General features: G+C 40.9%; 1 protein-coding gene across 2 annotated transcripts in view; it reads right to left on the bottom strand.

Annotated features, from left to right (window-relative positions):
- Positions 1–25,636, bottom strand: part of LOC132384977 (polycomb complex protein BMI-1-like) — a 42,767-nt gene extending 17,131 nt beyond the window's left edge. Inside the window, exons 1-8 of one of the 2 annotated variants that reach the window (XM_059956679.1) lie at positions 25,456–25,636; positions 19,917–20,101; positions 18,262–18,359; positions 14,719–14,847; positions 9,088–9,184; positions 8,563–8,618; positions 8,424–8,474; positions 3,120–3,228 (exon numbers count right to left, since the gene is read on the bottom strand). In XM_059956679.1, coding sequence (XP_059812662.1) covers positions 3,120–3,228; positions 8,424–8,474; positions 8,563–8,618; positions 9,088–9,184; positions 14,719–14,830 — 425 coding nt within the window. In that variant the 5' untranslated portion in view covers positions 14,831–14,847; positions 18,262–18,359; positions 19,917–20,101; positions 25,456–25,636. The remainder of the gene's footprint in view (positions 1–3,119; positions 3,229–8,423; positions 8,475–8,562; positions 8,619–9,087; positions 9,185–14,718; positions 14,848–18,261; positions 18,360–19,916; positions 20,102–25,455) is intronic. The other variant, XM_059956678.1, reaches the window with a different exon arrangement.
- Positions 25,637–26,516: the final 880 nt, after the last annotated feature.

Here is a 26,516-nt window from a genome sequence, read left to right as displayed (position 1 = left end):
TGTTTTGCACCTTGGCCCAGAGGAGTAATATTTCATTTAGCTGTTTACATGTGTACAGATGAATGACAATAAACCTGAACTTTTTTCTGATACATGAATTGTAAAAGAGAGGCGACACTGGATATCGGACTGCTGGAAAATGATATTCAAGGAATAATAACTGCCGACGAGGAAATGGTGGGTGAACTGAATATGTATTTTGCATTAGTCTTCACTGTGGAAGACAGTAGCAGTATGGTGAAGTTCCAGGTGTCAGGTGTCAGGTGTGAAGTTGCCATTATGAGGGAGAAGGTTCTTGGAAAACTGAAGGGTCTGAAGGTTGATAAGTCTCCTGGATTAGATAGACTACACCCCAGTGTTCTGAAAGAGGTGGCTGAAGAGACTGGGGAGGCATTAGTAATGATCTTTCAAGAATCACCATATTCTGAAATGGTTCCAGAAGACTGGAAAATTCCAAACGTCACTTCACTCATCAAGAAAGGAGAGAAATGAAATTATAGGCCAATTAGTCTGACTGCAGTGGTTGAGAAGATGTTGGAGTTGATTGTTAAGGAAGTGGTTTTGGGGTACATGGATGCCCATGATAAACAAAAGGCTGTCGTCTGCATGGTGTCTTCAAGGGAAAATCTTACCTGACCAATCTGCTGGAATGCTTTGAAGAAATAACAAGCAGGCTAGACAAAGGAGAATAGGATTTTCAGAAAGCCTTTGACAAGATGCCACACATGAGGCTACTTAACAAGCTACGAGCCCATGGTATTACAGCAAAGATTCTAGCATGAATAAAGCATTGGCTGACTGGCAGGAAGCAAAGAGTGAGAATAAAGGGAGCCTTTTCTCATTGGCTGCCAGTGACTAGTGGTGCTCCACAGGGGTCTGTGTTGGGATCGATTCTTTTTAAGTTATGTGTTAATGATTTGGATGATGGAATCAAAGGCTTTGTTGCTAAGTTTGCAAAACAATACAAATCTATGTAGAAAGGCGGGTAGTTTTGAGGAAGTAGAGAGGCTACAGAAGGAGTTAGAGAAAATTAAGTGCACCAAGTTCCTGGGAGTTCACGTCACGGATGACCCCACCTGGTCCCTTAATATCATCTCCCTGAACAAGAAGGCACAGCAGCACCTCCACTTCCTATTGGACCAAAAGTCCCGACAGAGGACTGGGAGAACAGCTGAGAGGATCATATGGGTTTCCCTACCATTCATCAGCGACACTTATCAGGACTGTTGCGTACACAGGGCCCTTAGTATTAATAAGGATACCCCTCCCGCCCATCCATCCCGCATCCCCCTTGAATCTCTACCATCAGGCTGGACACTCTAGTGCATAAAGACAAGAACAGTCAGGATGGGAAACAGTTTCTTCCCCCAGGCCAATAGGCTTCTGAACTCCCAGCCACATCACATTCAAAGTGTCACTGGTTAATCTGTTCTGTACCTTATAATATTTAATATTAATGGATTCATGTGTGATTCATCCACAGGTTTTATCCTTATTATCGCATGTTATGCGCTTTACACCCTGGTTCAAAGAGACGTCTCATTTCTATATACATTATATACATGTATCTAGTTAAGTGACAATAGACTTCACTTGACTTGACCACTTTGAAAGATTAGGAGAATTTACAAAGAAGTGGCAGATGGAAAACAGTGTCAGGAAGTGTATGGTCATGCACTTCAGTAGAAAAAATAAAAGGGTAGACTACTTTCTAAATGGAGAGATTCCCTAAAGATTAATTTGCAGGATGAGTCAGTGGTGAGGAAGGCAAATGTAATGTTAGCATTCATTTCAAGAGGACTAGAATATAAAAACAAGATGTAATGATGAGACTTTACAAAGCACTGTTGAGGCCTCACTTGGAGTATTGTGAGCAGGTTTGGGCCCTTTATCTTAGAAAGGATGTGCTGAAACTGGAGAGGGTTCAAAGGAGGGTCACAAAAATGATTCCAGGTTTGAACAGCTTATTACATGAAGAGTGTTTGATGGCTCTGGGCCTGTATTCACTAGAATTCAAAAGAATGAGGGGTGACCTCATTGAAACCTATCGAACCTTGATGGAGCAGATGTGGAGAGGCTGTTTCCTATGGTGGGAGAGCCTAAGACCAGAGGGCAGAGCCTCAGAATAAAGGGGTGTCCTTTTAGAACAGAGATGAAGAGGAATGTCTTTAGTTAGAGTTGTCTTGATTGGTCAGGGCATGAAGGTATAAGAGGAGAAGGCAGGAGACTGGAGCTGAGAGGAAAATTGGATCAGCCATGATGAAATGGCGGAGCAGACTCGATGAGCCAAATGGACTAATTCTGCCCCTATACCTTGTGGTCTTTTTATTACATACTCTAACCCACCATATATGAATGTGTGATAATATCCAAATTTCTATGGACCTTGCTATTACTTTACAGAATAATGCGCCTATTACATGAAATAAAAGTAGTGTATATGTTTATGTCAGTGTAAACTGTGATACAAAGCAGCATCTGTCATTAGAGATCCCCACCATCCAGGCCATGCTCTTGCTCACTGCTGCTATCAGGAAAAGGTACAGAAGCCTCAGGGCTCACACTACCAGGTTCAGGAATAATTATTACCTCTCAACCAAAAGGGATAACTTCATTTAACTTCACTTGCCCCATCATTGAGATGATACCACAACTTATGGAATCACTTTCAGTGAGTCTTCATCTCATGTTCTCAATATTTATGGCTTATTTATTTATTATTTCTTTCTTATTGTATTTGCACAGTTTGTTGTCCTTTGCAGACTGGTTGAATTCCCAAGTTGGTGCAGCCTTTCATTGATTCTATTATGGTTATTATTCTATTATGGATTTATTGAGTATGCCTGCAAGAACATGAATTTCAAGGTTGTATATGGTATATATATACATATACCATATACATATATCTATAGTACACACACACACATATATATATATATATATATATGTGTGTGTGTGTGTGTGTGTGTGTGTGTGTGTGTGTGTGTGTGTGTGTACTTTGATATAAATTCACTTTGAACTTTGAATTTTAAATTCATAGTTACTCCCAAAGATTAAAAAGAGAAGGAAATTCCAATTAATAGGAATAATGTTTAGTCAGAAAGCACAAATAAACTTACTTGTTGCCTTCATAAAATTCTAAGGACAAACTGATGATTTCGTCATCTGTGATAATTCTTTTCTCTTCTTCTGTAACTTCCCCACGGTCTTCATTTGAACCATTTGTGACTGTTTAGGAAGAAGAAAAAATTGTTGTACTCAGTTACATCCTTGAATTAATGCTTGCAAAACATAAGTGCCCACAACATTTCCATCAGTTGACCTCACTTTCAGAACTTGAAGCTTGAGACAAAGATTCTTGAAATTGAATAAGAACTCAATGTAATAAAAACAGAAATCACTGGAAAAGTTCACTTATGGAGAAAGAAACAGAGTTCTCAGGGAGAAATTGCTTGGGAAACTGAACTGTCTGAAGGCAGATTAAGTCACCTGGACCAGATGAAGTACACCTCAGGGATCTGGAAGAGGTAGCTGAAGAGATTGTGAAGGCTTTAGTAATAATCTTTCAAGAATCAATGGATTCTGGCAGGTTCCGGAGAACTAGAAAATTGCAAATGTCACTCTAGCTTTCAAGAAGGGAAGGAGGCAGAAGGAAATCATAGACCAGTTAGCCTGACCTCAGTGGTTGGGAAGAGTTGTTGGAGTCGATGGTTAAGGATGAGGTCTCAAGGTACTTGGAGGTACATGATAAAATAGGCCAAAGTCAGCATGGTTTCCCTAAGGGAAAATCTTTCCTAACAAATCTGTTGGAATTCTTTGAGGAAATATCAAGCAGGATAGACAAAGCAGAATCAGTGGATGTTGGGTACTTGGATTTTCAGAAGGCCTTTGACAAGGTGCCGCACATGATACTGCTTAGCAAGAAAAGAGCCCATGGAATTACAGGAAACATTCTAGCATGGATAAATGATGGGCTCCTTGGCAAGAGGCAGAGTGGGAATAAATGGAACCTTTTTCGATTGGCTGTCAGTGACTAGTGGTGTTCCATGGCAGTCTGTTGGGCCTGCTTCCTTTTACATTATATGTCAATGATTTGGATGATGAAATTGATGGCTTTATGGCCAATTTTGTGGATAATTCTAAGATAGGTGGAGGGGTAGGTAGTGTTGAAGAAACAGGGAGGCTGCAGAAGAGACAGGTTAGGAGAATGGGCAAAAAAGTGGCAGAAGGAACACAGTGTCAGGAAGTATATGGTCATGCTCTGGTAGAAAGAATAAAAGCATAGAGTATTTTCTAAACAGGCCAAAAATTCAAAAGTAAGAGGTGCAAAGGGACTTGGGAGTCCTCATGCAGGATTCCCTAAGGTTAACTTGCAAGTTGAATCATTGGTGAGGAAGGCAAATACAATGTGAGTATTCATTTCACGAGGACTAGAATATAAAAGCAAGAATGTAATGTTGAGGCTTTATAAAGCACTGGTGAGGCCTCACTTGGAGCATTGTGAGCAGTTTTGGGCCCCTTATCAAAGACAGGATGTGCTGGGATTGCAGAGGGCTCAGAGGAGATTCACAAGGATGATTCCAGAAATGAAAGGGTCTTGATGGCTCTGGGTCTGTATTCACTGGAACTTAAAAGAATGCGGGGAGTTCTCATTGAAGCCTATTGAAAGGCCTAGTTAGAGAAGATGTGGGGAGAATGCTTCCTATGAGGGGTGGGGGCAGGGAGAGTCTAGGACCAGAGGGCACAGCCTCAGAATAGAGGAATGTTCATTCAGAATGGAGGAATTTCTTTATCCAGAGGGTGGTGAACCTGTGGAATTCGTTGTCACAGGTGGGTGCATTTAAGGTGATGGTTGATAGGTTCTTGATTATTCAGGGCGTGAAAGGTTGCAGAGAGAAGGCAAGAGACTGTGGTTCGAAGGGAAAATAGATCAGTCATGATGAAATTGCAGAATAGACTCAATGAGCTGAATGGTCTAATTCTGCTTCTTTCTCTTATAGTCTTAATGTTTCAGGTTAACAACCCTTCATCAATGCTTGATGAACATTTCAAGCACTTTCTGTTATTTCAATTGTCCAGCATTTTTATTTTATTTACCAGTAACTAGACAATATTCAATACTCTAATTCTTCTTTACAGAATTCTGTTCTAGATTTCAGTTTGCAAGGCAGTCAACATAATCAAAAACCACACCCAACTCAGACATTCTCTTTTCTTCCTTCTCCCTTTGGACAGAAGGTACAAAACCACCAGGCCCCAAGGACAAAATCTATCCCACTGCTATAAGAGGATTAAACTGTCTCCTAGTACAATAAAATGAACTCGTGACCTCACAATCTCCCTGTTAAGGCCTTACACCTTACTGTTTGCCTGCATTGCACTTTCTCTGCAACTGACAGACTTAATTCTTCATTATATATTTATTTTATTTTTTTAGAGATACACTGTGGAATAGGTCCTTACGGGCCATCAAGCCATCCAGCAGCCCACCAATTTAACCTCTAGCCGAATCACAGGACAACTTACAATGATAATTTCCATACTAAATTGAATTGAATTGACTTTATTCATATACATGAGGAGTAAAAATATTTATGTTACATCTCCATCTAAATGTGCAATGTGCATTTTATAGTAACTTATACTAAACAGTATGTACAGCAGGACAGTCAATATAACATAGAAATACAGTTGTGTCAGCATGAATTGATCAGTCTGAAGGCCTGGTGGAAGAAGCTGTCCCGGAGTCTGTTGGTCCTGGCTTTTATGCTGCGATACCACTTCCCGGATGGTAGTAGCTGGAACAGTTTGTGGTTGTGGTGGCTCAGGTCTCCAGTGATCCTTCAGGCCCTTTTTACACACCTGTCTTTGTAAATGTCCTGAATAGTGAGATGTTCACATCTACAGATGCGCTGGGCTGTCTGCACCACTCTCTGCAGAGTCCTGCGATTTTGGGAAGTACAGTTCCCATACCAGACAGTGATGCAGCCAGTCAGGACGCTCTCAATTGTGCCCCTGTAGAAAGTTCTTAGGATTTAGGGGCCCATACCAAATTTCTTCAACTGTCTGAGGTGAAAGAAGTGCTGTTGTGCCTTTTACACCACACAGCCAGTACGTACAGATCATGTGAGATCCTCAGTGATGTGGATGCTGAGGAACTTGAAGCTGTTCACCCTCTCAACCCCAGATCCATTGATGTCAATAGGGGTTAGCCTGTCTCCATTCCTCCTGTAATCCACAACCAGCTCCTTTGTTTTTGCGATGTTGAGGGAGAGGTTGTTTTCTTGACACCACTGTGTCAGGGTGATGACTTCTCTGTAGGCTGCCTCATTATTATTTGAGATTAGGTTTAAGGTCGTACATAGGGCCCATATGTCCAAGGATAAATTAGCTCATTTTTATTCTTATATAAATCCTATTTGTGATAGATGTCAATCTGAAATCGCGTCTTTAACTCATATGTTCTGGTCGTGTCCACTTTTGAAAAAATATTGGAAAGATATTTTTGATATTATCTCTGCAGTATTGAACATTGATTTACAACCCCATCCTATTACCACAATTTTTGGTTTACCAATGATGGACTCACTTCATTTATCTTCTTCCACCTGTCGAATGATTGTGTTTCTTACTCTAATGGCTAGAAGATCTATTTTGCTGAATTGGAAGGAAATTAATCCTCCCACTGTATTTCATTGGTTTTCTCAAACTACGTTATGTTTAAATTTAGAAAAAATTAGGTGTATTTGATACCTATTAAATTTTAAAAGATATGGAGACCATTTATTCAATATTTTCATACGATGTAATATGACCCTGTTTCAAGCCTATTTGATTTTCCAGTTTTAATTTTATATATGTTGAAAGGATCGGAGTTGACGACACTGATGATTATGTATTCTTGTGAGATATTATAAACAGCCCTTTTTTCTTCTTTTTCCAGTTTTTCTTTTTCACTTTTTCTTTTTTTGCTTTTTTTTTCTTTATTAGTTATTAGATTATTAGGTTTTTTTTGCATAATAATTTTTTTTCTTTTTTCTGTTTTTTTTATTATATATTATGATATACCCAGATTTACCTTGTTCATCTATATACTGTATCGTTCATGATTTGGGTATACTCATTTATACTGTAATCATTGCTTATGTATTCTTTCATGTGCAATGGAAATGAGTATGTTTGTAATCTCATTACCTATATATCAATTGTATTTTGTTGATATTAATAACAATAATAAAAAGATTGAAAAGGAGATTAGGCAATCAGTGTAGTGTCATCAGCAAATTTAATTAGCAGATTGGAGCTGTGGGTGGCGACACAGTCATGGGTATAACAGAGAGTAAAGGAGGGGGCTTAGGACACAGCCCTGAGGAGTTCCTGTTTTGAGGGTCAAAGGGGCAGAGGTGACAGTGTATTTCTTTGGACTGTGGGAGGAAACCAGAGCAGTTGGAGGAAACCCACGTGCACAGAGAAAGAACATACAGAGGATGCCAGAAGTGAACTTGAACTCTGACATGCCTAGCTGTAATAGTGTCATACTAACTGCTTCACTATTGTTATGCCATTCTGTTATTGTTTCTCGGTGTATTGCCTCAATGTATTGATGTGATGAAGTAATGGCACGCAAATCAAAGTTTTTCACTGTAGCTCAGTACATGTGACAGTAAGAAACCAATTTACCAATTTATCAATTTTTAGTTTAGTCTCCTGCAGAGTCTCAACTAGAAACATCAAATTACATCTTGTGCCTCCATAGATACTGCTTGACACATGGTGTTCTTCTGAAATAGTTTTTTTATATAGTGTAGTTTAATGATTTAAGTCCCTGATAATCATTGGAATAAGTACTTTATCTATTTATTTATTTAATTAATTGACATACAGCACAAAATAGGCCCTTTGAGCCATGCCACCCAGCAATTTCCCCTGATTTAATCCTAGCATAATCAGAGACAATTTACATTGGCCAATTAACCTACCAACCCATACGTCTCTGGCACACCCACAAAGTTACGGGGAGAATGTATTATCTCCTTAAAGTCAGCAGAGGGAATTGAACCCAGGTTTGCCTGTATTGTAAAGCATTGTGCTAACCACAATCCTACTGTGCCACATAGTCAAATTATGTTTCATTTTACATTAAATATTTCAAACCATGGGCACATTAATTAGACAGAAAAGTACCTGGAAACTTTGAAAAGGAAATACAAAGAAAATTTGAGTGAAGCATTAACCCATGAATTAAACCAGGTGCTGTCACATTCATGTTATATTCAAAATTCAGAAAATCCTGTTAACATTTATGAGTGGCGATGTTTTTTTGATTTATTCCGATGACTAAAGGGAGAGACAGGTTTGTCCACAACAACACACTATCATGTTTGCAGGAACCATTAATCCTCTATTTCCATATAAACATTTACCATCTGCTGAGGGATGGGCTGCGTAGAAGTCCCTCCGCCTCTTCATCTCATCTGCAAAATAAGCAAAAGGTTCAGGTCTGAAAAGTCTTTAATGGCCTGTTTAATAAAAAAAGGCAACTACTGACCAGACTTCTCCTACCTTTGAAAAGTCCTGGAACTAATTTATAGACGATATCTTGTAATGTTTTGTCAGCCCTGGGGGAAGAAAGAAGGAACAAGTTGTTCTAAGGACATAGAAAGTAGTTCCAAGGCACATCAATACTTGGCTGTAAAGATAAACAATGTCAGGCCAAACCTATTAATCCAGTTTTGAAACTGAAGGAAATTAAGTCATATTTGAAGATTTTAAATTATTAAAAGGAGTTGTGGAAGAGAAAATTTATTTATTTATTTAGAGATATAGCGTGAAATAAGCCCTTCTGGCCCAATGAGCACCACCACCCAGCTACCCATCGATTTAACCCTAGCCTAATCAAAGGACAATTTACAATTACCAATTTAACCTACTAACCAGTACATCTTTGGACTGTGGAAGGAAACCAGAGCACCCATTAAAATGACCTGAAAATGTTACCAATGTTAGAAACGTTTTGATAAGAAAAACATTTGACAAGAGGCCACCCCACTTCCCTACATCCACACATTACCTGGCACCAGAACTCACCGAATGCTAAGGAGGGGTCTAGTTTTGTGCACCTGCACATCACAGATAGGACAATATTTGTTGGTCTCCAAGTAGCGAACAATACAAGTTTTACAAACTGCAATGGTTTAGACAAAAAAGTAGAGAAACATGTTAGATATGCATCTTTACAAACATGACCAAAGTTTTACAAACTGCAAGGATTTAGACAAAAAAAATTAAAGCTATGTTTTAGATATGCAGCTTTATAACCAGTACCATAGCAAATATATCAGAACCAGGAAATCTGTTGTTTAGCGGCAGCAAGACTGTACAATATATACTAACTAAAACTATTAATTACAATGAAAATATACATACTGTACTGTACAAAAGCCTTAGGCACATATCAAAAAATCTGTAAAGCAAAAATGCTTTCAAAAATAATGAAATGAAAAATTTCTAAATTCTCTTAGGTACACCATCATGCAGCTTTCTAAGAAAATCAGCTGGTAGGTTGTTCCAAGCACTTTGGAGAACTTGCCACAATCCTTCTGCAGACTTTGGCTATCTCGTTTGCATCTGCCTCTCCGGGTAATCCCAGGCAGCCTCGGTGATGTTGAGATCACGGCTCTGTGGGGGCCATATATCTGAAACCAGCAATAGGGTACACAAGCCATTTGCACAGTACTGTATATATTAAATTAAATTAGTGCAAATAGAGAGCAAAAAAAATAGTGAAGTAGTGTACATGGGCTCATTGTCCATTCAGAAATCTGCTGATAAAGGGAAAGAAGTTGTTCCTGTGAACATTAAGTGTGTGTTTTCAGGCTCCTGGACCTCCTCCTTGATGATAGCAATGAGAGGAGAGTATGTCCTAGGTGATGAGTGTCCTTAATGATAGATGCCACCTTTTGAAGATGTCCTCGATGCTAGTGCCGATGATGGAGCTCACTGAGAACGCAACTTCCTGCAGCTTTATCTGATCCCATACAGATGGGATCCATACCAGATGGTGAGGCAACCAGTCAGAGTGCTCTCCACGGTACATCTGTAGAAATTTGCTGGAGTCTTTGGTGACATACCAAGTCTCCTCAAACTCCTAATGAAGTATAGCCTCTATCAAGCCTTCTTTGTAATATAATTTTTAATTTTTATTCAATTGGCTAATAATAATTTTACTTTTTTGCCAGGTTTCAAATAAAACTTCCTAACAAGTTCACAACCATGGTTTCATTGAGCAATTGGTTGGCAAATTTTGAACTCTTTTTGAGCAATGGTTTGAATTCTTGTATTTAAGATGGCCATTCGCCCAAGGGTTTCTGACAAAAAAAACTATGTCCATGTGATTGAAAGGAAACACTACTTTGGATGTTTTGAAGTGTTCAGAAACGGCTAAAGATGTGTTTAGTTCATATAGAGAACATTCACTCTTAATGAGCTTGGGGGCAGAGTTTGTTATTCAGGACTTGAAGCCTATCACATCACTTGTCCATGCTCAAAACTAGTCAGTTTCTTAAGTCCATCAAACCACCTTAACTCTTTAAACCTTAAATTTGCCTCACAACCTTCCATGGTTTGGAATTTTCTATTTAAGGCCACTTTTGCTCGCTACTTCATGGAAGTTAGTGTTTCAAATAGTTACTACTCTTAAAACCTCCAACTAATAAAACTAAATGTTTTCGATGGAGGGATAATTATTAAATCAAGAGGTCTTTAGTTCTTTAAGTTTCGGGTACACTAAGTGAGCTCTTTTTTCCTAACTATACTAAGTACGATTGCTGTGACAGGCAATAAATGTGCAGTCTGCCATTGATATTCATTATGAAATATGACACGTGAACAGCCTATTCTCCTTCACGGCCATCAGTAAACTCAATCCGGTAACACATCGTGGAAAGTCACATGATCACACGCCGTCATGACAACCCCATGCAGACCACTAAACTCTGGTGTCTGCAGAGACAAAGAAAACCAGTCCAGCCTTCAAGTTAGGTTTTGCTGTCACATAATTAACATCACTTCGACTTCCAAAAACAAAGTCATCCTTTCGCAACACACTAAATCAAGACTTCATGAAATGCAGATCATTTGGAATCTAAACAGGAGTGAACAGAGAATACATTTACAAATATTGCAAGGTGAAGAATCTCTGAATATGGAAGAAACCATGGATCTTAAAACAAATCTTGTATGGTGAGTAAAGTAGTTTTGCATGGACTTTATAAAGTGCATGAAAGATATTATAAACCCTTAATAGAATTAGAACCAAACTTGGAAAGTATTATTGCTCTCTCATGCCAACATTAAACTTAAACAAAAAACTACCAATTTACAGAATTTATCCAGACACACAAGATAGCTCAGTCGAGGAGCATCTTACATTTTTGCTGGCAAAATACAATATTTACAATGTGAAAGGAGCGTTATAATTCACTTTTCAAAACCCTGAATCATTTCATTTGAATGGTTCTGACTGATCGTTGACTGCAAACAAATTAAGGGGAGGGGAATTGAAAAAAATGAGAGATTACAGGAAGAAAAATGATCTACCTCTCTGTGGGGAAAAAACTTACTAAATCCTCATGACTTTCCAGAGTTTGGTAGCAAGTAAACAACTTGAAAAATGAAAGTCGCATGTGCATTATAAAGAAATATTAAGTGGGCCTGTTTGCAAATAGTACGGTCTGTAGAGATTGTCAGGAGGGATTCATCTGATTTGAAAGCTGGTTGCTTTATCTAGAGGACGGAGCAGATAGAAGTGTTTGCAGTGGTGTAATTTAAGCATTTTTCATTATTTTTACGCAGAAAACTTGGCTTTGGTGAGTTATTTCAAACCTGTAATTTTAATTTGCAATTGAAATTGTTTGCACAGACATGCGGTCAGATACTTGACTCAAGCTTCGAGCTTCTAAGGTTCAGAGAGTAAAGTGAAATTCATTGATTTCAGTAAAGGTGTTGGTTCCGCTGTTTCATGTAGGAAATACTAGTCATTTGATATTGATCACAAGCACATAACACAGTTGAGAAATTGACTGTATATTAATTATTTGGAATATTGTCACACGACAGCAAATCTATTGAAATTTAATTAAATGGAGAATAGTATGCTTTAGATATATTGGAAAAATAAGGTTATTGATTTTGAATCACATGTCATTAAATGATGGAAATTGATTTATCAAACTGGATCTAACATAATAACCAAATGAAAAGTCTCCCAACTAACTTCCCAAAATAGACCGAATAATTTTCAAAGGTCATCTCAAATATTTAATTTCTTTCTCTTATATTGTAACTTTCTGCGATAATTTTGTTACTCAAACTTCCTTCTTGAACTACTTTATTCAGTGATAAAACTCTTTGGAATCCACATTGCCACGTATGATGTAGTCTTGTGGCATGGTTACTTTAATTGTATCTATATATCGTTTCCCACTGATTACTGGGAGTTTGCTTCCAATAATCAAAATGATCTTAAGTGATTAGAGGCATATTTTAAATAACATAGGTATAACAAAATAAATGTTCAAATGAACAGTGCAATGGAATGACCCGGCAACAAAATGATACTACTTTCAGAATACAATTTCATGATCATCACATACTTAACATGCATTACTCCTGTCAGTATTATGAGTAACACGTGCAAAATGCTGTTGGAACTCAGCAGGTCAGGCAGCTTTTATAGAAAGCAATAAAGTATGGATGCTGAATGAAGGGCCTCAGCCAGAAATGTTGAGTAATTATTCCTTTCCATTGATGCTGCCTGACCTGCCGAGTTCCTTCAGCATTTTGGGTGTGTTACTCTGGATTTCCAGCATCTGCAGAATCTCTTCTGTTTATCATAATCATACATACAGGATGCAAGTTTTTCATTGCACCTGTACTTGTGCATACCAAGAAATTTTGAAATCTGGAAAATCCCAAATGCAGCGTAAATTTAAAATACACAAGTGTGATGTCATCTAGTTTTGATATTGTAAAAATTTAATAGTTCAAATGAATACATGCAATTAACAATGTCTTTTGATTAACTGGTGATGGGAACAACTTTATAGTAACAGCTTTACATTTTGTCTGTAATTTGTACTTTGGATGGATAGAAACACACAAACATTGTTACCTTGTTGGAGAAGGGGAGGTTTGCGAGGGATTTAGCATAATGAAAGGATTACCACGACCTCAGCAATAAGCCAAACAAAGCTCCAGCTGTTCCGACACGTCACATGAACCATCAGATTGTGTTACATCCTCTTCTCCTACCTAGGTGGACATTGTAGGTTCATCTTAGATATCTGCATCATTTGTGGCCACTGGGGTAAATTTTGAGCGACAGACGAAGATCAACGATAAAGGAATATTATGGGTATACTGGGCGACGTTAAACACCTGATCCCACTTCTGAAACTCTCAGTACGGGTGCAAGGGTCACTCCTACGCTCCGATAAGGTGACTGGGTGGGGGGGGGGGGGGAGTGCAAAACTCTGTAGCTCCCATCTGCTTCAACATTCGCGGGCCACTGATATATGTGTAGTGACAACAAAGACATCTAATGATTTTAAAGAAAGCGGGTTTCGGAAGACAAGGCACCTCCACCAAAACAAAAGTGGTATATTGCAACATAATTCCCAGTGCAAGCCAGTAATTTTGTACTTACTAACTTTATCAAAATATGCAAGCTGATTTGAGTCCATTAGCTGTGTAAGATAAATAAATCTAGTAATACTACACTTTTCCAACTGCTCTTCATTCAGTTAATTATCACTGTCTGTGAAGGAGATTTCTTTAAACAACGTGGAAATCATTCCGTCTTAATATGTGAGCTGCTTTGTCAATTAGCTGTGCAAGATAAATAAATCTAGTAATTTTACTTTCACAGCCACGCCTCACTCAGTTAATTATCACTCTCCATGGGGGGGGCCGCGGGGCAACTTCTTTAAATAAAATGTGAAAATCATGCTATTTTAATATGCCAGCTGATTTCAGTCTATTAGCTGTGGAAGATAATAATTCTAAATGTGCCAGCGTGATAAACATAAGAGATTCTGCAGATGTTGGAAATCCAGAGTAGTACATACAAAAGGCTGGAGGAACTCAGCAAGTGAACTCTGCCATGGACAGTCCCATGGCTGTGAAAGGAGGCGGTTGGGCATGGGGCTAGCAACCCCATCCCGTTAAAAAAGGAACAGAAGCTCCAAAGACCTCATCCCTGGAAGAGGAAGGATCTTCACCTAGAAGACATATGAAGTCACATGGTGAAAGCGAAAGCCACAGGGATGATCGACCTTCAGCCCAGGACACAGACTCTGAGTTGCTGGCCGCTGCCAATACCCCAGTACAGGTGATGGGCTTAAGAAGAAGAGCAACTCAGCAAGTCAAGCAGCATTTATAGATAGGAATAAACAGTCACATTTTGGCCTCTGTTGAGTCTGAGGACCTGAGCGCCTGAGTTCCTCTAGTATCTTATTAGCGTTACTTAAGATAGCATGCACTCTGATTGCAAAACAAAATATGAATCATAACTTTACAAAGAATTAAACTGCTGTAAGTATGATTAAGAAAGTTTTTTAAAGAATGAAGTGAAGCTTTAACAGCTGATAAGCCAACTGTTAGAGGAGAAATTGGTGTTACTTAGGTTTACATAAAAGCGCACGTTAAAATAAAACTCACATGAGTGTAGACATTCAATGATTGTTGTAGCGTCTATAAAATATCCCCCGCACAGGGCACACATCAGATGAGGATTCAGCTCTGTAATTTTGATCCGAGTAGTTCGGTGCATTTTAGATGCAGTGGACTCTAAAGAGATAAGAAAGTAACTTAAGTGACGCATTGAGTTATGGTTGATACAGTTCATGTACAAGTCTGGTAACAGTATTGAAAGGGTTCATCAAGGCAACAATCTTCCCGGGTCAACTTCACATTGACTTCACTGATAATTTCGATACAATAGAAATTTCTGAATTCCTAGCTTTGTTGAATAGAGAACGGGGATTGATTTAGAAAGCCTGGCTGTGAGGTCCCTCAAAAGGATGAACGAAGTTAATTACAATGGACTTTTTTTTTGCTTCCCTAAAAGCGAAACAGTCTTACGCTGTGTAGGAAAGCGATGTCGCCGGTTGCCCTGCGCTAAAGCGAGATTGGGGGGAGGAGAACCTGAAATATTAACATCTTAAAACGTGTAACTTCTCAATCAACAACAAATCCCCAATACTCCGTGAAACGTGCTGAATATAAGGATGCAAAAGGCAACAACATCAATGAAGACTCTGCAACTAAAGGAGCAGAATTGGGCCATTCGGCTCCTTGAGTCTGCTCCACCATTCCCTCAAGGCTGATTTATTATCCCTCTCAACCCCATTCTCCTGCCTTCATCCGCGTAACTTTTGACGCCCTAACTAATCAAGAACCTTTCAACCTCCGCCTTAAATATACATAATGACTTGGCCTCCGCAGCCGTCTACGCCAATGAATTCCGTAGATTCACCAACGCCTGACAAAATAAATTCTTTCTCATTCTGTTCTAAAGGGACATCCTTATGTTCTGAGGTCGTGCTCTCTAGATCTAGACTTCCCCATTATAGGAAACACCTTTTTCACGTCCACTCTATATAGGGCTTTCAATATTCGATCGATTTCAATGAGCTTCCCCCTCATTCTTCTAAACTCGAGCGAGTACAGGTCCAGAGCCACCGAACGCATCTCATACGTTAACCCTTTCATTCCCGGGCTCGTTCTCGTGAACCTCGTATTCGTGAACGAATATTATGCTCCTTAAATGAAAACAAAAAATGTTGGAAATACTGGGCGGTTAAAGGTAGCATCTGCTTAACGTCTCAGGTGATTTCCACCACGTTTTCGGAGATAATTTCTCAAGCAGAAGCATGTCACGCGTGTAATCTGCTGAAAGCTCAGTTTACAGTCCATTGAGACAACGCAAAGAGCAAGTGAGAATGCCAGAAAGCCCACGTTTAATACAAAAGGCGCTTTTCTGCTCGCCTTCGAGTTCAGCAAAAAAAAAGGAACGGTCCCTTTCAAAAACTTCAAACCTCACAATCATCATTTTTAGGAGGGTTTTTGGGTTAATTTGGGAATCATTTGCGTTACATTTTGCAATAGAAAAACATTTAAATATTACAGCTGGTGAATTTGTGCCTCTGATTTGGTAGGTTGATGACCGCATCCAATTTCATTGTCCGAAATCTAATGAACCATGTTTTCCATTGCCAAGATATTTTGGTGCTATGGATCTAGCTTACAAAAACGCCAATTGCTGAGTGATAGAAAGAAAAGTTTCGTGTATCTTCTTTTAAAAAATATTACAAGGTACTTATTAAAAAGTGAATAACGAGGCTTGTTTGACCTGTACTTGGAAAGTAAGCTATTTATTTCCTTTATTTCTATGTATTTTTTTACATTAGACTTGTGAAAGATCATCCCACGGAGGGAAACGGATTGCCAGACTTAGATCAAACACTGATACCTTTCTTCTGGTCTGGTGTTTCCCATCCACTATATATACCAGCTTTACCTCAAATGTAGCTTCAGATATAGACGCGGTTACCAAGCAACAGGGTATAAATAGCTCTGTGTGTGTGTGTTATCCACTCCTGTACGTAAGCATATTTCTCAAATACTTCATTGCAGAAAGTCAGGGATTAGCCACTTACGCCTCCTACAAAACTCGGACTCCATTACTTGCTGTTCAATCTACTCGTGCGGGTTGGTCTTCTAATCAACTCTTAGAAGGGAAATTACTGCGTGACTCTCGAGTGCAGTCTAACTTCAACACGTGACCACAATTAATTTCTAACCATAGACGTAAAGCTGAGAAGTACAGAAGTCGTTACTCTAATATTTAGTACGTGGATTATTATTCGTTCAGAAATTATTGCATAGCCATGGCTTGTCCTTATTCATTCGCGAGCACTTCAGCTTCGGGTGGATCTTTTAGCAGAGGATGTACCGAGTGATACAGAGAATAACGCGGTCTCCGTTAGCAAAATGACAAATAAGAACTCCCACCTACCCCCCCCCCCCTTCCAGCCTTCCGTTTTCTTAAGTCTAAATCGAAAGTTGCTAATGGTTCCTGCAGGCAAACTGTTTATAAATGGGAACCCTGCCACTTCCCTTCTACTCAACGACTAATATAAGTTCACCGGAGAGGCGCCGTTATTATAGACTGCTCCACTGCAGCCTGGCATGTTTACATGGAATCGCCACTGTATTACAGACAGCGGGTAAGAGGAGACAATGGTCCCTTATTAAGGCCATGTTATAATTTTAAAATGCCCTTGTTTTTACTCGATTACCATGTCAATTCCATATTAATCGATCAATTTCGGGACAGGAGGTAAAGGATTGTGGCAAAATATTGGTGAGGCAAAACGAGTTATAAATATTCAGCAGTCGAGTACGTAGTTGAGAATGAGCGTTGGTCATACAGCTCGCTCTCTCTCTCTCTCTCTCTCTCACACACACACACACACACACACACACACACACACACACACACACCGTGAGTATGAAACTGCATTGGCAGGCAAAGGAGGGCGCTGGTAGTTATAGCTTCTGGGGCCATACGAAATAGTCTACCAGCTCTTTATGAAATAAAAGATCTTTGTCTTCGACCAGTACGAGGAACAGGTTCGCAAATTATTTTGACTCGGATATATTGCGGAACGCATCACTGGCACCAGCCACCCTATCATCAAGGACAAATACAGAAAGGTGCCGGAAAAAGGTCAGTAACATCATGAAGGATCCCACCCACTCTGCTGATGAACTATTTGACCCATTCCCATCAGGGAGGAGGCTATGTCGCATCCATGACAGGGCCACCGGACTCAGAAACAGGTAATTTCCCCAAGCAGTAAATCTGATCAACACCTCCACTCACTAACCCCGCCCCCCAACCACCACCTTTATCATTTCCTGTCAGAGTCACCTGATGTACAGACACTCCTGTGCCCAGCGTCACTTTATGGACATACAATCTATGTATATAAGCTATCTTATGTATTCATATTTGTTGTGTTATTAGTATTGTGTTTTTTGTCTTATTATTTTTTGTGCTGCATCGTATGAGGGGTATAAACTATTTTATTCTTACTCTTGTGTACTGAAAATGCTATTAAACAATCTTGAATCTTGAAATAAAACATGCATGCACATAAAATCTCAGGAGACCCAAACTCTTATCGGTATACCTACCCCAACTTATTGTGTACGGCGTTTCCCATCCAACAATGTCAGTTTCTCCACGAACATTACTGCGTGGCCTTTAACGTCAGCTGCGGGTCATACATGTGCTGGGACATACATAACATGGATGGTTACTTGTATAGACAGCAGGACACCTTGGTGGTTTTGAGGTCGGTATCGTGACCCCGATGGCATGACTGTACATTTCGAACGCAAAGGAAGGATCGGCCATAATTTTGCCCAGGTTAGTACAGGGTTTTGGTAATCACCAGCTCGCTAGGCTGGGCCTCCAAGCTACCGAGTGTAAACATCTGTTAAACTGTGAATGCGACACTCGTGTCCGCAATATTGGAATTGTCTTAATCCCGCCGCACGTCTGATCTGTGCCTCCTGTATAGCACATGCTCACAGCTTTCCAGCAGACTGCTGACGCAGATTAATTACAAATAGCGAGTCAATCTCTTGTTCACTTTGCACATTCTCTCTCTTTCACACACACACATACACTCTCTCTCTCACACACACACACACACACACACACAGACACACACACACACACACACACACACACACACACACACACAGATCCATACAAAATGAGATAAATGATCCAATGAACATTTAACATTCAATTTATGATGCAACCTATTACGCGGGGGTCACACATGTTAATAACATGTTGAAAATACTCCTTCGCGTCGCGGCAGCGCGTGAAATATTCACCACGCGACATAATAACGTCTTTGCATTGAATTAGCCCGAGCGCAGTCCTTCCCGTATATTTTGTAAAGCAGTATAACCCTGTGCATGTAGAGACGTGGACAACGGCTACTGAGCCTACTTCTGGTTACTATAGCGACCGTCGTTACACTTCTGAAGATTTCCCCACTCCACGCTCTCCCCGCGGAAAAAAATCTGTACATACAGTTAACAAGCGATAGTGTGGAAACCCATCAGCCATACCTGAAAATTAAACCCAGCTCTGCGAAATCCATTTTAGATATTGGCGTATGTTTCAGCCAAGATATCAATTAGTTTAAAGGATTACCAGCAACCAGACTGTCAGCGTTTGACTGTGAACCCTCCGTGTCTACGTGTGCTTAAGTACATGTTTCTTTGTAAGGTATTTTGAAATCGGGATCCTGTGTTGTGATTAAGTATTTGGGCGTGAGACTTGTGCATGTGAGAGCGTGAGCTAATGGGAGAGTTTGCAGTGATTGTGTGTGTGTGTTGTCATGAATGTGCAATGGATTGGCGTATGAGGACATGTATGCTTGGAGACTATTGAATAAAAAGGCTATTGAACGAACCCGAAACGATAAGATGGACTCTTGACCACAGGATCCATGTCTATCACAGTGCACCTGTGTCTGCCTGCACTGCACTGTGTCTGTAGTTCACCTCACTGCATTCTGTTATTGTTTTACCTGAATGCACTGTTGTAATGAATTGATCAGCATGGACACGTTTTTCACTGTACCTTGGCACATGTGCAAATAATAATGTTACCTATTTACAGTAATAACAACGTTACCAATTTACTAATTGTGTGTCTATAAACGGGAATCCATTCTTTTCTGAGTGGGCATAACTGTACGTGATGGGTATGTGTGTGTGAAGTGTATTTGTACTGAGTACTTATGTGTCTATGAATGTGTGTTTACCTTTATCCGTGCAGGTTTCAGACTGCAAGGGTTGGGGTCTGTTTGATCTGCAGATGGGCCCTTTCCCATGACCGACTTTACCTTTCAGAGCAGCTGAGAAAAACTGTCTCACTCCGCCGGTACACTGACCAGTAGCGGGTTTGGAGATGGGACACGTCAAGGTTCAAGATTGTTTAATATCATTTCTAGTACACAAGTGTAAAAGAGAACGAGATAATTGTTACTCAGGATCCGACTGCAGCACAAAAACACAATCAACTAAAGAACAACAATAAAAACCATAAATATAAACACATAAGATAGCTTATATACATCGATTGCTTCTATGTCTATAAAGTAACAATAGGAGACTCTAACGGGAAATGTGGGTGTGGAGGGGTGGGTTACTGGGTGGAGGCGTTGATCAGCCTTACTGCTTGGGGAAAGTAACTGTTATTGAGTCCGGTGGTCCTGACGTGGATGCTGCTTCTCTGTATTGCAGACATGATTTAAAAAATATGAACGCTTCACTCTGCTAAGGAATGAATTCATACTTAGCATTCAGACACCACGAAGAGTTCAGTGATAAAGCTGGTTTTGAATCTGGAAAAAAAAGCTGCAGAGGGTTGAAAATTCGGTCAAATCGTGGGCTCTAGCTTCCCCATCGTCGAGGACATCTTCATAAGAAGATGCTTCAAAAAGGCAGCATCCATCATTAAGGACCCCCATCACCCAGAACGTGCCCTCATCTCATTGCTACCATCAGGGAGTAGGTAGAGGAGCCTGAAGGCACACACTCAACGATTCAGGAATAGCTTCTTCCCCTCCGCCATCAGATTTCTGAATGGACAATGAACCAACTTATGAACACTGCCTCTCCATTTCTGCTCTCTTTTTACACTGCTTATTTAATTTAGTTACATATATATTATAGATATGTCTTACTGTCATTTATAGCTTTTACTTATTGCACTGTACTTCTGCCGCTAAACAATAAATTTCACGACATATGTAAGTGATATTAAACCTGATTCTGAAATCCAAATGCTGTATCCAGAAATGGACAAAGCGCCCGGGAAATCATGACTTTTTATTATGACTTAAATCATACTCCAGAATTTGCGACAGACGTCATCGGCATGACTGTGACGCTTTAGGAAAACTGTCAACATTTGCAGTTTTATAAAGAACATTTTTCGGTCATCTATGTTTAACATCTTTCAAGTTGCTCGTTTACTTTAAAGTCGGTGATAATGAAGTTATCTAATGGGAGAACCCCGGATTATAGATACAGAACTTTGACAGATACAAATTACAGGTCATATGACACCCACCAAAGCCCCACCCCCTGCCACCCTCCGAGATTCCACCATTGCTACTATTTCCTCTCAAACCACCCCACACACCACCTCGCGCCCTCCCCTCAGTGATTATTGGCTATTTGATTTTGAACCAATGATGCAGGCCAGAGCGCTTCCTCTGCTTTCGCGGTGGATTAGATTTCCCGCCTGCAGAACGCCACCATCGCCAAGAATCGGCTGTAAATGCGAATTGTTTGGTCTAACAAAAAGATGCCAAGCGCCACTGGAAGATTTTACTCGCAAACACCAGCTGGGGGAAATAAAACTCGTCGCTGTAAAATTGGTCGACAGTTCCCCCATCTACCTGAGTAATAGCGAGGAGAGGAGGGAAAATCACGCAATGTTTCAGAACCCCTCCATCACATGTATTGTCTACGGAGTTGTAAAAATTTAAGTCTATCTCCAAGTGTTTGGACTTCACAATAACACGATTAAAATCCATGAATGTAGCAATAATATTACAGGGCAGAACTGGAACTTAAACACTGTTCGCACATATTATAGATACAAACGCATTGTTCAATGAATTTTAGACAAGTTCATTGCCTAACCGTTTTGCTTTAAAAGGTCACCTATGCTGCTGATTACTGTAGCGCGAATGCCCAACAATTGTATCGATAAGGGGTAGAGGAACAGAACTCAAATCTGTGTATTGCGGTTCATCCAAGTAAACAATGCGGGCCTGTGACGTAAATGATACCAGCCCGGGATTCAGTGCAGACATTGGAGATATAAAACAGCTCTTCGTAACAAAAGGAATTATGAAATAAATAGTAGTAAAGAAACTCGGTGTTTGTCAATTTTAAGATGTCTACAGGACATGAGGTTTTACATTGTAAGACAACTTATTGTTCCCACAGCAGTTCAAATCTAGACTAAGGATTTTCTGCGGAGATACGGGTATCCCCCCCCCCCCCCCACGCCAGTACATCCCTTTCCTGGTCCCATTCCTATGATCCGTGAACTTGCGAGGGCAACCCAGTTTTCAAGCATGGTGTTCTTATTACTAAGCAGCCCGGCGGGACACGGGGAATCGCAGCCAATTAAACGTACTTTGCCATTGTGACTTTCAGGACAATTTTCCAAATATCATTCGAATTGTTACCAACCTATCACTGAGATGAGCCTACTGATTGTCGATATATATATACGACTAGATTTTTACATAAAGATGCAGAAAAGATCGCGGTTTTAATGTGTACGTTATGGTTAAAGTACCTTATGAATAAGAGATATAATTCTAGGAATGTTTAGACATGAAATGTTTCTTGGTTGTGAGAGGCCTGCTAATGTGGTATGACTAACCAACAGAATAAATTTCTGTTGTACGGACTGCGGAATGTGCCAGAATGTAGTTAGTTTCCTTTTGACAGGCAGACGTATGATTTCATTCCGATTAGTAAAAACCTAATCGAATCTAACTCATTTCCTCGCGAACACCAACCTTGTCGTTGCTTGAGGCGGTAATTAATGGTAGGAAGGATGAAAGGTGGAATTAAAAGCAAAATGCTAGTCAACTTTCAGAGTAACCCGAGTTGACACAGAACCACATTAAGAAATGAGCGACAATGAGTGTTGTCGGAAGCCTGGACGTCCACCTTAAGAGGTGTAGGACAATGTGTGCGTCGGACGTCTTCAATCGGACATGGCTAGTGGAGGGGAATTTCTAATTGTCGGGGACACTTTAGTTACAGACATGATATATATTGGGGTTGTATATTTAACGGGCAGATAGTCGTGGACACGTTTAACATCTGGAAGTTGTGCAACTCGACATCTAACTGCTTTCGTGTTGGTATTCCGCTTATTGCGTTTAATTGTCGATGGGAGGGAGGACAATGAATGCCGGCGCTGTTCCCGAATTCGTTGCGTGGGCTACTTCGGCCTTTCAGTGCGGCTGCCGAGGAGGGTTGGCCGTGGAATTGACGTTCAATGGCTCCCGCAGAAAACATCGGTTGGTTACGGTGGTATATCAAGGGAAATTGCAGTGACTGGGAGCCGGATACGCTATTCGGAAAGAAGACTGTGTCAAAAAGTTTGCTGTTTTTTTAAGAAAGTGTTGTATCACATGGTTTTGAGTAATGAGCTATAGCAGAGTCCTGAGCCGCTCTATATTAAACACGCGGAGCAAACTATTAACTTCCCCCAAACACTTTCCAATCGCCAACCCGTTCCTCAACACATAAACTCAGTTACCATGATCAACTGGGGGGGCGTGCGATGAAAGGGTTCTGGGGTGAATTAAAGGGGAGGGGGAGCGGGTGAGAATAACAGCAGAGACTTTCGCTTTACGGTGGACAACACAGCACCGTCAGGAAATCCACAAACTGGCCGTGTGCCCAGGAATTTTCCTCCCAGCCGCTCCCCACTTCCCGTTCGCATGTAATACTCCTAAATTGGGGCTGAGACGCGCCTCTCAATCTAATCATATATATTTAAATGATAAAGAGCGATTCTTGTATTTCTGACCTGATCCATTTAGTTGCGCCGAGGAGGTCAATGTGTAATTTGCAGAGAACATTCACGACACGCTTCTAGTATCGAGACACAAACACACCCCTCTGTACCCTCCATTTCAAACCGAAACGCCCTGATTCTCTCTTTCTCCCTCACACAAATCCACTTGCAGGTTTAATTTTTAAATCTACTCTTGTTCAAGAATTGCGACTTCATATGATATCCACACTGCCCCAGTCTCCCGCAAGCACAAATATCCCCGTCCCTAAACCATAGAACAGTTTCCGTAACGACTTTGCATGGCACTTTGATTACCTACTGTTGTTGCGACCTCGAGTGACGCTACCCAAATCAGGGAAATGGATTAAAGTTATACTGTATATGCAAGAAACGCCGAAATTGTATTAGTCTCTATATCCAATGAGTTGGGTTAAAACAGGCACCGACTTCGCACCATATAAACTAGGACTAAAATAAACGCGAGTTCCATGCTGACTTTCATGTTACTGATCATGAACAAAATAAATTCTCAATTTGAAGTATCTATTTTCACAGAGAAATCCTTTACTACGATCGCGGTGAGTTTAAAACACGCTCGGGAATGCAAAGTTATCCAAACTGCTAACATCAAAGAGAATAAATATATCCACCTCCAGTTCAAAACACACGGCACGTGCACTAAGTTTAACGCGTTTAAGTATAGTTTCGTTATAACTAACCAGAACTACAGCCCGAACTAAAGTCCGGACACGGACATAAACTTCTGGATTTGGTGCTCAGCAAACGTTTTGCCAACCCGTTCGCACATACATTTAAAAAACACAGTAATAAATGCAACCATCTCGTCCGTATTCACTCCCCCTGACCCGGGTAGAGATTTAGTTCACCGAGCCGGGTCTCGAAAGGGGGAGGCGAACCACACAGGCTACCAAGTATTTCAAGACAGGGGCTCGGGCGAAATAAGTTCGTAAAAACGCCAGGGTCAGTGAGATTGCGACTAGACCCTGGCAGTGACAATCATTACACACTGTACTACTGGATTCTATAAAATTGTGCCGCTGGAACCTGGGACGAAGTTTTAAACCGTGCTCGATCTCAGGACGGTCGGATTTTTCTCTGCGCACGAGGCTGGCCGAGCCGAGCCGATCGGGCTTCCCAACGCTCTCCCGAGCGACCGTGAAGCAAACCGGAGCTCAAAGTAAGAGTGAACTGAAGCCAAGTATGTGACCTTTGCGGCCGCGCCGGGCCAGTTTTACTTGTCTTTGAAAAAACAGCAATTTCGAACTGCTGTTCGGTGAGAGAGTGGCTCGGGCTCACTAAACTCACCAACGTTGAAGTGGGGGCATTGAGGGAGAGAGCGAGGGAGAGAGAGAGAGACAGATCGAGCAGCTAGGAGCCTATGCTGGGCACAGACACCCAACGGCAAATTTCCAACAAATAATAGCACCGACCGCCAACTGATGGGACGGACTGGGTGGCGAAGGGGACGTCTAGGGTCAGACCGAGCGACCACAGCAAAAACAGGCAGCGAAACAACGGAGACAAGCGGCAGAAACACAATGAAAAGTAACAGATCGGTAGAATTGAATTCAAGGCAAGCGGCCATCTTGAAATGGAAACAGCGATACGATGTCAAGCAATCCCGCACCACTAATTTCGTTCGAGTAAAGACATCTGCCGGATGGTAGGCTCAGTCTCCCCGGCCGGTGGGGAAGTGGGATATTTTTTAAAGCGGTCCCTACCTGCTGATCGGGCGGCCGCCGTCTCTGGTGCCGGGAGCAGGGCGAAGAAAGAGTGTTTAGCTGAAGCTGTTACTACAGGCTCCTCGAACAAAATGGCTTTTTTTTCAGCTCCTGATCGACCGCCCCGTTTAGTCACGTGGGTTCATTCCTTCAGGGTGTCCAGAGGCAGAAATACTGACTGAGAACAGAGAGAAAGAGAGGGGGGGGGGGGGGCAGAGACAGAGAGAGAGATACAGTGACCGAGAAATAACAGGGTGTGTGTGTGTGTGAGAGAGAGAGGGAGACGCAAGTATAGACAGAGAAGGGAACTAAAGGCGCGCGGGTACACATACACAGGCACACAGACAGACACATACACGCACACACAGCAAGAGAGAGGAGTGGCTCAGAAACTGTAACTGAGAACAAAAATCCCGAGGCAGACCGACAAACATAAAGAGAGACAGAGAGATCTAAAGTGGCAGCGACATAGAGCGAGCGGCAGGCCCGCTTGCTCAGAGAGAAAGACGTGAACGGGGGGGAGGGAGATTGCGATGGGAGGAATTGGCACCATGTTAAAAGAACAAATATTGACTTGTATTATTTTATAAAATGGAGCCCCTTTATAAATTGTACAGAACCATACTTGGAAAATAAGAGGAAAACTGAACCATAACGCCCCTTTTTATCGTGTAGCAACCACGATTACAAGTGGTTTGGGAAGGCATAGATCAATAGTTAGGGATTTGAAACGAGGGAACGGAGTACCGGTTTTCCTGTTGGGCCATTCATGTGAAATAAACTCTGCTCCTAACACCGGGCACAGGAACAACCCGAACGACAGTTGAGCATTTGTTTAACTTTCTGAATACACACGGCAACACCTAGCACATGGGTTTAATAATCTTTCTACACTCCTGAATTCTGATTGTTCGTCACGCCGATTGTTTGATCTATTCACACTCTTTCACATGGTGGCTTTTCTGTGAATGTATTTATCTTCCGTGCAATCATTTAAAACCTACAACGCGGAGTGAGTCTTAGTTATCTATCCATTTATAAGAATGGAATAGCGATCGTTG

Source organism: Hypanus sabinus, chromosome X1 (genome assembly GCF_030144855.1).
Source record: "Hypanus sabinus isolate sHypSab1 chromosome X1, sHypSab1.hap1, whole genome shotgun sequence".
NCBI lineage: Eukaryota > Metazoa > Chordata > Chondrichthyes > Myliobatiformes > Dasyatidae > Hypanus > Hypanus sabinus.
Note: the sequence above shows the minus strand (reverse complement) of the source record. Positions and strands in the feature narration are given on the sequence as shown.